Consider the following 13,880-nt stretch of genomic DNA (forward strand, 5'->3'; position numbering starts at 1 on the left):
CCTGCAAGTGTTTTATTTACCACAAGCCTTTTTCCTACTTTACGTATATTTTCCATGTGCATGGTCAAGCACACATAATGGTTAAGTGGCATTGTCCTGGAGAGCACAAAAATGTCTGTAGCCCGCCAGGCTTCTCTGTCCATGGGAGTCTCTGTATCACACATCAAGGTGGAAACCAAGTCAGCCCACTAAAAATAATTCAGGGTGTAAGAAATTCTATAGACAAGATTCTGTGCTAATATAATAAATCTGTGTTATACAGAACAGCATTCTCTAATACTGCGTCAGCCAAAAAGTTCCTTTGGGTTTTTTCATAAGATATTACAATAAACCGCTGCATTTTATTGCAATATTAATTGCAACATTATAATTACAGACTGATTTCAAAACTGAATTTGAGTATTGAATAATATTATCTTACTAATGGAAGATACAAATCATAGAGTGAATATATTAAGTGCAAAGAGATAGAAAAGGGAAATACCAAAATTAGCTAAAAGCACCAGGAAAGATTTTACCCAGGAAGTAGAAGCTGAGCTTGAGATTTAAACCAGCAGTAGATGAGCTAAGCAGAGAAGGCAATGGCACCCCACTCCAATACTTTTGCCTGGAGAATCCCATGGACGGAGGAGCCTGGTAGGCTGCAGTCCATGGGATCACTAAGAGTTGGACACGACTGAGCGACTTCACTTTCACTTTTCACTTTCATGCATTGGAGAAGGCAATGGCACCGCACTCCAGTACTTTTGCCTGGAAAATCCCAGGGACAGAGGAGCCTGGTGGGCTGCTGTCTATGGGGTCGCACAGAGTCAGATACGACTGACACGACTTAGCAGCAGCAGATGAGCTAAGAGAAGGACAATATGAACTTTACTAAATGTAAGCAAGATGAAATCCTTATGATATATTCCATGTTTGCAGAGGAAATAAAGATAATAAATGTTATGTAATTCTTAAAAACTAAAGGATATAAATTCTGCCTAGAAAAAAAGACTTAAGTACCAAATGTAGGAAGTAGAAACAAAAATAAGAATAAGTCAACATAGAGTGATGCTTAAAAGAATTATACTTTAAAGTATTTTCCTTCTTGTAAACCAATTAACAAGATAGCCAATTTCTTCCTTTTGGTTTCATAGAGCTCTTAAAGAGAATAGACTTTCTTCAGCTGTGCACTCTGTTTACTTGTTGGCTATACTGAATCCCTAGAATTGTCAAGTTATTTCTAAAAATCTTGAAAATCTACCTGAGGTTTTTTGGTTTGTTTGTTTTTTGAGAGTTGACAGAGATCAATCAGTGGTGAAAAGCAGTCAGGAAAGTTAATCTGTTTAGTAATAGCCTAGAGAAGTTCATTGCCCCTTGAAAGTCCCACTGAATCAAGCCCTGAAGCAACCTTCTGGTAGAGCCAGTGAGGTCACCCTCTGCCCTCTGGCTAATTCCACTGATAAACTTTATCATGCAGTGGTGTCAAGGCAGCAGTTTCCTTTGAATTCATTTGTGTCTATCGGTTCAGTTCAGTTGCTCAGTCGTGTCCAACTCTTTGTGACCCCATGAATCACAGCATGCCAGGCCTCCCTGTCCATCACCAGCTTCTGGAGTTCACTCAAACTCATGTCCATCGAGTCAGTGATGCCATCCAGCCATCTCATCCTCTGTCGTCCCCTTCTCCTCCTGCCCCCAATCCCTCCCAGCATCAGAGTCTTTTCCAATGAGTCAACTCTTCCCATGAGGTGGCCAAAGTACTGGAGTTTGAGCTTTAGCATCATTCCTTCCAAAGAAATCCCAGGGCTGATCTCCTTCAGAATGGACTGGTTGGATCTCCTTGCAGTCCAAGGGACTCTCAAGAGTCTTCTCCAACACCACAGTTCAAAAGCATCAATTCTTCAGCGTTCAGCCTTCTTCACAGTCCAACTCTCACATCCATACATGACCACAGGAAAAACCATAGCCTTGACTAGATGGACCTTTGTTGGCAAAGTAATGTCTCTGCTTTTGAATATGCTATCTAGGTTGGTCATAACTTTTCTTCCGAGGAGTAAGCGTCTTTTAATTTCATGGCTGCAGTCACCATCTGCAGTGATTTTGGAGCCAAAAAAAATAAAGTCTGACACTATTTCCACTGTTTCCCCATCTATTTCCCATGATGGGACCAGATGCCATGATCTTCGTTTTCTGAATGCTGAGCTTTAAGCCAACTTTTTCACTCTCCACTTTCACTTTGTGTCTATGACCCCATCTAAAATGTTTTGACTTTTGTTGAGAGTCCGCTCTTCTGCTTCTCTTGTGGACCAACCCTCCTCAAGGTTTATTTCCACCTTCCAGCCCCTTAATAGGAAATAGATGCTCTCAAAGTTGGTCCTGAGCCTTTCACTTTTCTCACTCTATTCTCTATTCAAGAAAAGCACATTACTGGAACTTTCCAGGGGTCCAGTGGCTAAGACTCTGCACTCCCAATAACTGGCACAGCCAAGTTAAAAAAAAAAAGAAGAAAACAATTTTAGCAAATTAAAAGGAAAAAAAAAAAGCACATTGCTGAAGTCACCTACTCCTGAGTGAACCACAGCATGTGCTGGAGGTTCAGTGAAAAATAAGACAACATACCTCTCTTGGCAATCTAATTTAGCCTCATGACTTCAACTACTACAGCTTCAGAAAAACTGCTAAATTTCTCCTTTCAGTTCTGGTCTTTTTCCAGAGTTCCACCTCCAAATAACCCAACTCCATCATAATGTCCTTCCATTACTTACAACTATACACACCTAAACCTAAAATACCTCATAATTCTCCTCTAAGTAGATCTGCCTGCCAACATGTCTACTTGTCATGGAAACCTGCAGGTTAATTCTGTCCTCTAACTAGTTACCAAAGCCCCATGAAGCTCCCTTCACAAAGCCTCTCTCATTCAGACTGTATATTCTATGTGACTCTATGCCTGGGCTATTAAAATAATCTCCTAAATGGACCTTCAGTCTCCTCTGTATCTCCCTCTTCTAATCTATGTCACTTCATTAATCTCCATAAAACAACATGTCATGTAAGTCATAGGTCCCTCAGACAGAAGAATAAGATTAAAATCCCCTGGCCTGACACCTAGAGTCCTCCAAGATCTATCTCCTACTTCACTGCCTCTCTGATCTTATTACTATTTCCCCAATGGGGATACATTCACTGCTCTCCCATCCACCATGTGTATTACAGTCTCTATGAATTTGCTTGTGTTTTTTCTTCATAAGTTGCTCCTACTACCAAGAGCATCCTCTCCATCTTCTCCCTTTATCTATATCCTACTTTTCCTTCTCAGACCCATATTTTCCACATAGCCTTCTCTGTGTGCCAATCGTTGGTGTTTTTCTTCTTTCCTTTTTCCTAAATGCTTGACAACAACAAAGCTCACATTAGTATTCAGGAGTCTTGAAACACTTATTAATCTAACTATCTTAGTACTTAAGATAATTATATAAGTATATAAATAATACACAACTTATTATATTGTATATATTAATAAAATTAATATACTATCACTACCTTAATTATATATTGTAGAAATTGTCTTTCTATTACTAGACCATAGATCCCTAGATTGTGTTCTCTAAAGATGATAAATATGCAAAAAGCTTGCTCCTGCTGCTAAGTCATAACCAAGAGTTCAAGCAACTCTAATTATAAAGCTTATATTTTAGATTGTTTGATTTACTAAAAGATAAATCAATTTAACGTTTTCATATAGAAGGCAACACTATTGATTAATCAATAAATAGAAACTGAAGATAATCAAGAATCTGGTGCACTCTTACTAATGAGAGTACAATGAAATGGAATCAGAAGTATAAAATTAGAAAAGTTGCTGGCAGTTCATTTTAGCTCAAAAGAAAATCTCCTCTCATAATTAAACAGATTCATTGATTTTTAGTTCTTCAAAGGCACCATGCTGACTTCAATCTAGTCTTGCTTCAACAAATAAACTAGTTCTTATTTATAGTATCATGAATATTAATAAAATATTCTAATAGTTATTGATCTATATAAAAATCAAAACATGGTTTTATATTTCTTAAAAGAAAATGTACCCTTTAAAAAAACAGGTTTAAAAAGAAACTGCTAAACTCCAATCATTTCTCCTCAGTCTGATTGTTCACGTCTTCCTCCCTGACAAAAGCTATGGAGGACTTCCTTGGTGGTCCGGTAGTTAAGAATCCACCTGCCAATGCAGGGGACCCTGGTTCAATCCCTGGTCCAGGGAGATTCCACATGCCACGGGGCTACTGGCCGTTGAGCCACAGATACTGAAGCCCACACGCGTAAAGCCCATGCTCTGCAACAGGAGAAGCCATCACACTGCAACCTGAGAGCAGACCCCCGCTCACCACAGCTAGAGGAAACCTGAGTGCTGCAATGACAACCCAGCGCAGCCAAACATTTTTTAAAAATTAAATGAAAAAAAAAAAGCTATGGAAGTTAGAAAATGTCCAGACAGCAATTTGTGTATGTTGAAAGCAATGAATAAGCTTTCACCATCTTTTGTAATTCCCAACTCTCATCACTCTAGTTTTTATTTAGGAGTCGTAAGTTTAGCCAATATAATAAATTTGCTAAAGCAGGATGTATTTGTTTTCTACACTCTTCTTGCTTTCCTCCTAACAACCAATTTCACCTCCTTTCCTTAGTACACCATCCCCATCTCCCTAATCACCAAACGCCCAGAAATCAAATACAACAGTAAACAAGCCGCTGAATGGTACCTTCCTGGTGCTGTATAAAACAAATGCAATCTTCTGTTTGGGCGTTTAAAAACACCACAAGCATTCTTACTTAGATTAAATCATGGATCTCCCTGGTCTCCAGGCATGTCTAGACATGAACCATAAAGGGAATGAGATCCTTGGAGTTTCTCTAGTAACTGCAGGCCAAACCAACAGCAACCCTAAGAACAAGCATTCTTTATTTTTTTAAGCAAAACTATCCCACACACATTTTGTCTCGTTATTTTAATTTTTTAGTTGCACTACCTACAAAATAAACTGCATTTTAAATGTTTGATTTCAGTAGGCAATGCATATTGATGACTTTTATATATGAATTTTCTTTTTTTTTTTAATCATCTTTGAAGAAAAGTTTTTAAAATCTAAATTTCAAGGCATCTACCTGCAACCACTGCCTTGGATGGCAGCAATTCAGCTCAGGTAAGACATGTAAAATGCAGCTAATAATCATAAAATATCAATCAGGAGGAAGTATTAAATATTGTATTGGGTAAAAATGACTAACAATTTGAAAGAATTGCCTTTGTAACCACATCCTAACCAAGACTTATAAGATTGCATATGGTTAATGGAATGGAAGCTATTTTATTTATACATGTATATTTAACTAGAAAGTACAAATTGAACTCTACAGTTATCTCTAGAGAGTTTAGAGGTTAGCTAACTCTGATTACAGCATGTTGCCTGATAATGGCTTGGTATACTGTACATGTTAAAGGTTTACGAAGGATTTATGTAATGTATTCAACAACATCATGCTCTCCCAAAGATATGATGAATACAAATCACTGTTAGTTGTAAATAACCTGCCTTTTGCAATTTAACAAGTTAATTTTTACAATTAACATTTTCTGTATTGTACATTTTATACCTTGGTTTCTTACTCTTCACTTTCGTGTATACAGAGCAAATGATGCATTTAACAAAAAAAGTACTGTTTTTCATATTCAAAGATAATGCTATAACTTACTCAAATTCATCCTTGAGAAGATGTTCTGGTGTTTTAAGAATGTGAGTTTGGAATGTGTGTTGAATGATCTAGATCATCTGGGCCTATGCATGTTGAGTGGCATCTGTGAGACCACTTGCTGGGCAGGGAATCAGCCTATAGCTGGGGAGTTTTCCTTTGCGGACAATCATTTAGAATTAAGATATTTGGGTCAATAATGAGTACTCCATCCTGGGTGCATAAAGATCAAAGGGAGGGCTACTTCCAGTTGAGCCCTAGAAGGTGTGTAATCAAACAGTGTTCTTTATTCTCTCCTGATTCATGCACTGAAGAAAACAAAGGGAAGGAGTAACTAAGGGAAAGAATTATTAGTAGAGGTCTCCCAGAAATCCTCACTCTCCTCTTTGCTCAATCTACTCCAAATGCACACATAAACACATGTACATCCTCAAATGTGGAACTGAGAGAATAAGACAATGCAACTGGTCACAAAACACTGTCTTTCTTCCACAGCCCTCACCGTGAACGTCCGAAACGACGCTTACTTCTAGGACCTACTTATAGTTCTCCTCCATGCCCCACCCCGCTCACTTATATTTCTACCCGCCCTGGACATTTACTAGGCACTGTCTTGTATAGTAAATAATGTGTGTTCATTTTGTGTTACCATCTAGGTTGTACATAGAGAGGGTGGAACGACCCTAGGGGCTAAACATACAGCAGGGATTGAAATAAACAATGTACCAGAAGTAGGAATAGTTTTGCCTAAAGTTGACCCGGGCTAGATTCCTGGGTTGGGAAGATCCCCTGGAGAAGGAAATGGCAACCCACTCCAGTATTCATGCCTGGAGAATCGCATGGACTGTAGCCTGTCAGGCTCCTCTGTCCATGAGGTCGCAAGAGTTGGACGCAACTTAGCGACTAAAGCACCAAAGCTGACCTAGAGGGTGCGAAACTTTGGCCTCGACCTTAAGAGGCCCACACTCCCATCTAACTAACGAGCTGGCCGGCTCCCTCTCTTGACTAAAAGAAGATCTGGCTCCCACCCCCACTGAATGGCCCTCCGACAATGGGAGAGCACCCAACGGGAACACAAGAGGGCAGACGGGACCTCAGAGGCACTCCTCCGGCATGTTACAGAAAACTGGAGCCAACCAGCTGATACTCCAGCGAGCTGTTTTCCCTGACGGGGATGGGTTTTGAAAACTGGCGGGAGGGCCTGGGGTTTTTTGGAGAGGGGATCGGAGAGAAGGAGCTCTTCGTCCCTCCCGATAGATGAAGAAAAACAACTTCCCAAGATCCTTGCCTCCTCGTCCGGGGCCTCGTCCCGACAGGCGCCCGCCCCCCGCCCCTTCAGGCGGCGTCCTCCCCGCCCCCACCCCGCCCCTCCCCCCACCGCCCCTCCCCGCCCCTCCCCCACCCGGCCCCCCTCGCGCCTGCCCCGCCCCCTCCACCCGCGGGGTTCTGAGGGCGGTTGGTCGGCCACGGCCACGGTCACTTGGCCACTCGGAGCGGCGGGGCACACGAGGTCGAAAGAGCCGGCTCGAAGGGTTGGGGCCCAGACCTGAAGAGAAGTTTCCTGGGGCTGACCCGGCCCGGCTGAGGGAGGTGGGAGCCGGCCCGAGGAGAGCGGAGGGGAAAGGGAAGGGAAGGAAGGGAACCTGAGAGGCAGAGCCCCGGGAGGCGGGGAGACCGCTGGCCAGGGACGCGGGGTCGGGGGCTTGGTGGCCCAGGTGGGGCCAGCCGGCCGGGCACCCCCGGGAGTCACCTGGGCCTGGGGTGGGGGCCGAACCCTCGGGCGGCAGGTTCCCGCTGGAGCGCCGCCCGCCGGCCTCGCCGAGCGTGCGCGGCACGTCCGGCGGGGGCCCCGCGCAGCCCCACGGGCCGAGCGAGAGTCGCTGGGGGGCGGCCCGGAGGCGTCCTCTGGGGACCCGCATCCTGGGCCTCGCGCCCCGGCACTGTCGGGTGTCGCCCCCGGGGAAATGTGGGGTCGCGGCGGGCCTGATCCCTCCCGCCCGCCTGCTCTGGGACACCGCGTCGGCGCTGCGAACCGTCTGAGAGCGAGCCCGCGGGCGCCCGGTGCTCGGTTTGTAGGCAGTGTAATTAGCTGATTGTACTCTCATGCTTACAATCACTAGTTCCACTGCCATCAAAACAAGGCACAGCATCACCCGCCGCCCTGCCGGCAGGAAGACGCCACCCTCGGCGGCTAACCGCCGACCTCAAGCGTTCGAGTAGAGTGCCCAGGGCTTCGAGATCTGATGCGTCAGCGTTTAGCGCTGCTGGCGGAGCACGTTGTCAGCTTGCTAGTAACCCCCTTGCAAACTCCTTCAAGCTGCTGCTTCTAGATACTGTTAAAGTGTTAGCCATCTCTAGGACTAAAAGCAAAACGGTGCAATCCCATGTAAACAAAGCGAAATCCGTGGTGTTGAATGGCCTTAAGACTTTTTAACTGCTGGGTGGAGCCCCCACGTAGCGTTTAATGCTGTTTGTGCCTGTTTTTCATTATTTAGTTCAGTCGCTCAGTCGTGTCGGACTTTTTGTGACCCCATGGACTGCTGGCATGCCAGGCTTCCCTGTCCATCACCAACTCCCAGAGCTTTCTCAAACGTGTCCATCGAGTCGGTGATGCCATCCAACCAGCTCATCCTCTCATTATTTAGTAGGGTATTCACCAAGACACCAAGTGAGCTACTACTGAACTAGTACCTTGCCTATTGCAACGTATGGAGCACCAACCTGAGACACAGTTTGTAATAAATGTAAACCTTTTTCCTGTGAGTCTAGTTACTAGGCAGTGTAGTTAGCTGATTGCTAATAATACCAATCACTAACCACACGGCCAGGTAAAAAGATTTGGGAATTCATCCAAATGAGCTGCATGTATATATCAATGTGGGGGGCTTGGCGAGGAGGATTGGAATTTGCTGCTATTGCCCATTGCTTATTTATCAATAGCTTAACCAAGAGAGAAGTCAACATTTTAGGTGCTAAATATACGATGTATATTTTATATGTGTATATATATATATATGATTTTTCAATATTCCTTCAGTCTCTGAACCAAAAAATGTTCAGATATATCGGAGAATAGAATTTTTTTCCTTAGCTGTCATTGTATAGATTTGTAATTATCTACTTTTGAACTGTATTTTTGTGAGAGACTGTATTAATATCTTGAAAGAATAGTGTCATAAGGAAACGAAATTGTGGTTATTACCAATACGTTCATGTCCTTTCCTTAATTGGTTTTATGATTTCCATCTCAATTCCTCCCACAGTAATTACAACTTTCCTATCGCTGAAAGAGTTAAATTGTTCCTAGATTAACCAGATCGCTGGGGAAAGCTACACACATAACATTTGTAAACATTTTTGTAGAAACATATTAACAAAAATGTTCATAGTGTATTTTTCATCACACTTATCCGATATATTTAAGTAATCATTTACAACACTTGCCGTAAAAGCAGCTTTTAGTGGGACTGACAATCTAAATCAAGCTTCTTTCCGTAAGATTGGCCTTACAGATTCAGGGGGGAAATGTGTAAAAAAGTATACACGTGGGTACCTATCAGCCCCGTTCCGACCTCTAGCTACCATAGGCTACGATGTTAGCTGCCCTGTTGAATTCATCAACCAATGCAGGCCCAGAACCTCCCCATAGAGGGTGCTGCGCTACAGCAATCTGGTGTGGAAAAGGGTTTGGGGCGGTGGAACTAAGGAACTGAAAGCTTTATTTGGGGTAAAGGAAGCTGGTGTGGCGGGGATACGAGGAAGGAGGCTAAGGATGAAAAAGCTGAAGTGCTCCCCCACTGACTCCAACAGGACAAGACGCCCCAAAGTGGATGCTTTGACTCCTATTTGCACCCCAAGACTTGGACAGGTCCCAAAGCCTGTGATCACTGCAGAAATGGGATTCAGGTGACCCACAAGCGCGCGCCAGACCCCATCATCTACCGAGCAAACCAAGGGCTTCCGGCCGTGGCGCTTGCCAACTTGGCGGGTTTCCGCGGTGAGGGCGGGGCGGGGCTGAGAGACCGGCAAAGGAGCTTGGAGAAGCGTCCTGAGTTGCCATGGAAACGAGGCCCAGCAGCAGTCTTAGCAGCCCAGAGGAGTCCTGTGAAGCTTTTCCCCAAGGATTGCTAGTGTTCACCGGCTCTTCGGATCGCGATGCCAACTTGGCCAAGCAGTTCTGGATTGGGGCGTCAATGTACCCCCACAACGAATCTCAGCTGGTGCTGTCCAGAGGTAGCAGCCAGCGTCTGCCGGTGGCGCGGCCTTCCAGGAGCAGTGCACCGGGTGAGTAGCTCCTCTGTAACCCACGGGGAAGATACTAGAGCCCCGCCCAGGAGAAACTGCTGAACCTAGTTCTAAAGAACCTTTCAAATATCTAAACCTCTATACAAATAATTTTAAAATCGTCTCTGCAATTTTTCCACCCCAAAATGATTGGTGGTGTCTTTGTTATATCTAAAAGCACATCTGAAAATATCACCTGGGTTATGACATCTATTTGTCTAAACAGTGTAGAATAGTCTGGGCAAATGTTGGCTGAAAGAATATGAAAGACAGTCGTTTACAATTGAGTTCAAACATGAAAGCCCTAGAGAAGGTTGAAGGCAGAGTCAATATTAGGAAACAAGTTCCCTGACATGTAAGGCTTAAGATGGGGAAACTGCAATTTTTATAGGTATAGAAAACTTAAATACCTTTAATGCTATGGGTTTTCCAGATATCTCTTTACTTCCCTTTTGTATTTTTTAGAGAAAACTTACTTCCAGCCTTTTTTCCTTGAGGAAAGCAGTAAGTACAAAGTTTTATGCCTTTCAACATCCTGATTCCTAGATTCTTTAAAAAAAAAATCTAAGAATTTTTAAAAAAATTTTTTTAAATACAGATAATAAGTATAAGGATACAACTTCATACTTTGGCATAACTTTATGAAAGCATACCAGGACCCTGCCTCAGGGACCAATTCATTTATCCAGAGGAAAATGCCTAAATTCCTGTAACACTTTGAATAGGAACTGTAATATCTAATACTACAAGTTTGTTCTGTTTAGAGACATTTTCTTATCTCTGGACTCAGGCTACTCCTCTTCTAAAGAAATTAAAGCTTCCTTGCGATCAGAGCTAATTAATTCAGTCTCCAGTTATTTATGAATCTGGTTCATAAAGTTTCAAGACAGTACATATTTATGTTACCTTCCTACTCTATGTATTACCTTTTAACCTTTAATTTTTATCAACATTATTGTAAAATCATGATAAATTATTTCAGATTGAATTTGACTGTTTTCTTTAGAGAGTAGAGATGTCACTGCTGAAACCCTAAAGATTCAGGAATCCGAGGAGAAAAAAAAGTATCTCCAAAAGGTAGGCCAATATTTCAGAAAATTATTTGATTTTCATTAAAATTTCATTATTATTTTCTGTGTGTGTTTTAGTTGCTCAGTCATGTCTGACTCTTTTTGACCCCATGGACTATAGCCTGCCAGGCTCCTCTGTTCATGGAGTTCTCCAGGCAAGAATACTGGAGCGTGTTGCCATGCCCTTCTCCATTATTTTCTAAATCATCCCAATATTCTTTTTTTTAATATACATATATAGAAATTTTCTGCTTCTGGTATATCAGCTTGGGCATTGAAGAATCTTTATTAGAACTTTAATTGAAGATTAAGAAATTCTTTTAAACTTGGGCAGTTCTCAGTCTCTGCAAAAGCCCAAGGATGTATAAGAACAATGCAATCAGAGGGAAGTGGGGAAAAATGGATTCACATAGTTTCCATCCAATAAGGCCCTAAATCATATACAAAGTTGTAAGAAGAGAAATAGTGTAAGAACAGGAAAAAGTGAAGAGAATTGACTGTCTTGCTGTGCTGCGCTGTGTCACTCAGTCCTGTTTGACTCTTTGATGAACCAACTATCTTAATAGGTCAAAATTAAATGATCAGAGGAATGAGTCTGTCATCTCGAACCATTTTGATTAAAGGCCACAATTCAGCACATTGGTGTTGTCAAATCAACTGAACATGTCTCTTCTTGGCAACCTCCCTTGTTGCTTTTCTTGTTGTAGGCACAGACTTTAACTCAATAATTAGTACAGTGATTTATAGAAACATTTTGTTTGGTTAATGGGGAGATTCCATTCCTGTAACTGTTCCTGTACTATAAAAGCAAAGATAGAGGATTTGTCTGACCAATGTCTTTAATCACTGAATCTATTGGCAAACTCCAAAAGACTTATTGGGAATTCTACATAAATTACAGAACAATCATTTGAGTTAGCTGATCACATTAGTTCCCTTTGTGGACTCTTGGTGATGCCTCCAAACAAATTAAGTGATTAGAAATAGTCAGCATTTTCTTCTCTCCTGGGGATACTATATACGTATATTTATACTAGAACTTAATGAGGGGGAAGAGAACTTAATTTTCAGTGAGGCGAAAATCATTAAAATTCCACCTCTTCAGCATATTTTGATTTCATTTTTGGAAGAGATTAGAAGTAAAATATTAAAGGCAAACTATTTCCAATTTTTATCATTTTTTTGTCAAACAATTTAAGACAATTTGAGGAGTTACACGTGAATTTTCTGTTAACGGACTATTAGTAGTCTTAGAACTGATTTCCTTGCCTCAGGTTCTTCTATTATTTATTAATTAATACCCAGATATCTACTGAGAACCTGTCACGTGCCAAGTACTATCGTAGATGCCGGGAATATAAAGATGTATTCTCTGACTTCCAGGAATTTATAATCTGGTGTGGGAGAATACCAATTAAATAATGCATTATTATGATAGATTATGCACATAATACATTATTATGATAGAGATACACACGTAGAACTATAGGAATACATTGAAGGACATCAAAGTCAAGCTTAAGGATTCAAGAACTCTTCCCAAAGGAACTGCGTTTCAAAGAATGTATAGAGTTGACCAATCAAGTAATATCCTCCATGCTAAACTAGTTATCTTCCTAAAACCCAAGTCCTTTTATGCTGCTTTCTTACTGTATTCGTCTGCCAGGGTTGCCATAACAAAATACCACAGAACAGGTGGCTTAAATAACAGAATCTTATTTTCTCACAGTTGTGGAGGCTGGAAGCCTGAGCTCAGGGTGCCTCCAGAGTTGGTTTCTGATGAGGCCTCATTCCCAGCTTCTGCAATAGATGGTCACTTTCTCAGTGCATTCTCACATGGTAGCAGGAGCTCTGGTGTCTCTTCATCATCTTATAAGGACATCAGTCCTGTTATATTAGAACCCCACCATTATGACCTCATTTAACTTGAACCACCTTCCTGAAAGATCTGTTTCCAAATAGAGTTACACTGAGAGTTAGGGCTTCAACACAGAAATTGCAGGAGTGGGGATGGGAATGATATATTTCAGTCTATATATCTGGTTTCATTTTTCTCCCTGGCTTTTCTGCAGCATGGAGACCAAACTCTCCAGCAAGGTATTCAAGTTCTTTCCCAGTCTGACCATAACCTGACTGTCTTCTACCACTCTCCTTCCTTCCCCTATTCAGCACCCCCTACCCCAAAAGCAGCGTCCTCTGTCCAGCTGGTGCTCAGCCACTAGGCTAGGGCACACTGTGTACCCTTTGCCATATGTGCTGCGATGGTAAATGGGTAAATGTTAATATATTTTTGCTAAACCTAAACACACACATTATCCTGTGATATCTGCCAAATTGTACATTAAGTCAAATGGGTTCTGCAAGGCAGTATAAACAAGACTCTATCTGTTGAGAGTAGAAGAGGCCTAACCAAGCAGCAAACCAGCAGGACAGAAAGAGAATATTAATGAAACTGCCTTGTGAGGATATAGGAGAGCTGAGTCAGCATGGTGCTAAAATTAAGAGAATAGTGTAATAATTGAATGCTCTTATAGATATCCTCTTTACCATCTGAGCCACTGGGGAGGCCAGTGGATGTGAACTTGGACAAAATCCAGGAGATGGTGAGGGACAGGGAGGCCTGGCATGCTACACTGCAGCATGGGGTCATGAGGAGTTGGACATGACTTGGCAACTGAACAACAGCAATAGATGTCCTCAGATACCATTGTGATATAGTACTCATAACACCCAATTTAGTGAGTGCATACCATGTCTATGTATACTAAGCTAAGCACTGTATATGCATCAACTCATACTCTC

At 42.1% G+C, this 13,880-nt stretch overlaps 2 protein-coding genes across 4 annotated transcripts in view; one reads left to right on the forward strand and one right to left on the reverse strand.

The window, feature by feature from the left end:
- Positions 1 to 12,977, reverse strand: part of BTG4 (BTG anti-proliferation factor 4) — a 35,690-nt gene extending 22,713 nt beyond the window's left edge. The window contains exon 1 of the mRNA XM_019975854.2: positions 12,806 to 12,977. The gene's annotated coding sequence lies outside the window, so the exon portion shown is untranslated. The remainder of the gene's footprint in view (positions 1 to 12,805) is intronic.
- Positions 4,821 to 13,880, forward strand: part of HOATZ (HOATZ cilia and flagella associated protein) — a 39,275-nt gene continuing 30,215 nt past the window's right edge. The window contains exons 1-4 of one of the 3 annotated variants that reach the window (XM_019975772.2): positions 4,821 to 5,177; positions 9,535 to 10,008; positions 10,474 to 10,512; positions 11,015 to 11,085. In XM_019975772.2, the coding sequence (XP_019831331.1) occupies positions 9,783 to 10,008; positions 10,474 to 10,512; positions 11,015 to 11,085 (336 nt within the window). In that variant the 5' untranslated portion in view covers positions 4,821 to 5,177; positions 9,535 to 9,782. Of the gene's footprint in view, positions 5,178 to 7,181; positions 7,315 to 9,534; positions 10,009 to 10,473; positions 10,513 to 11,014; positions 11,086 to 13,880 lie in introns of those variants that run through there. The other 2 variants (XM_019975773.2, XM_070803391.1) reach the window with 2 other exon arrangements.

The sequence above is a fragment of the Bos indicus genome, chromosome 15 (assembly GCF_029378745.1).
Source record: "Bos indicus isolate NIAB-ARS_2022 breed Sahiwal x Tharparkar chromosome 15, NIAB-ARS_B.indTharparkar_mat_pri_1.0, whole genome shotgun sequence".
In the NCBI taxonomy this organism is placed as follows: Eukaryota; Metazoa; Chordata; class Mammalia; order Artiodactyla; family Bovidae; genus Bos; species Bos indicus.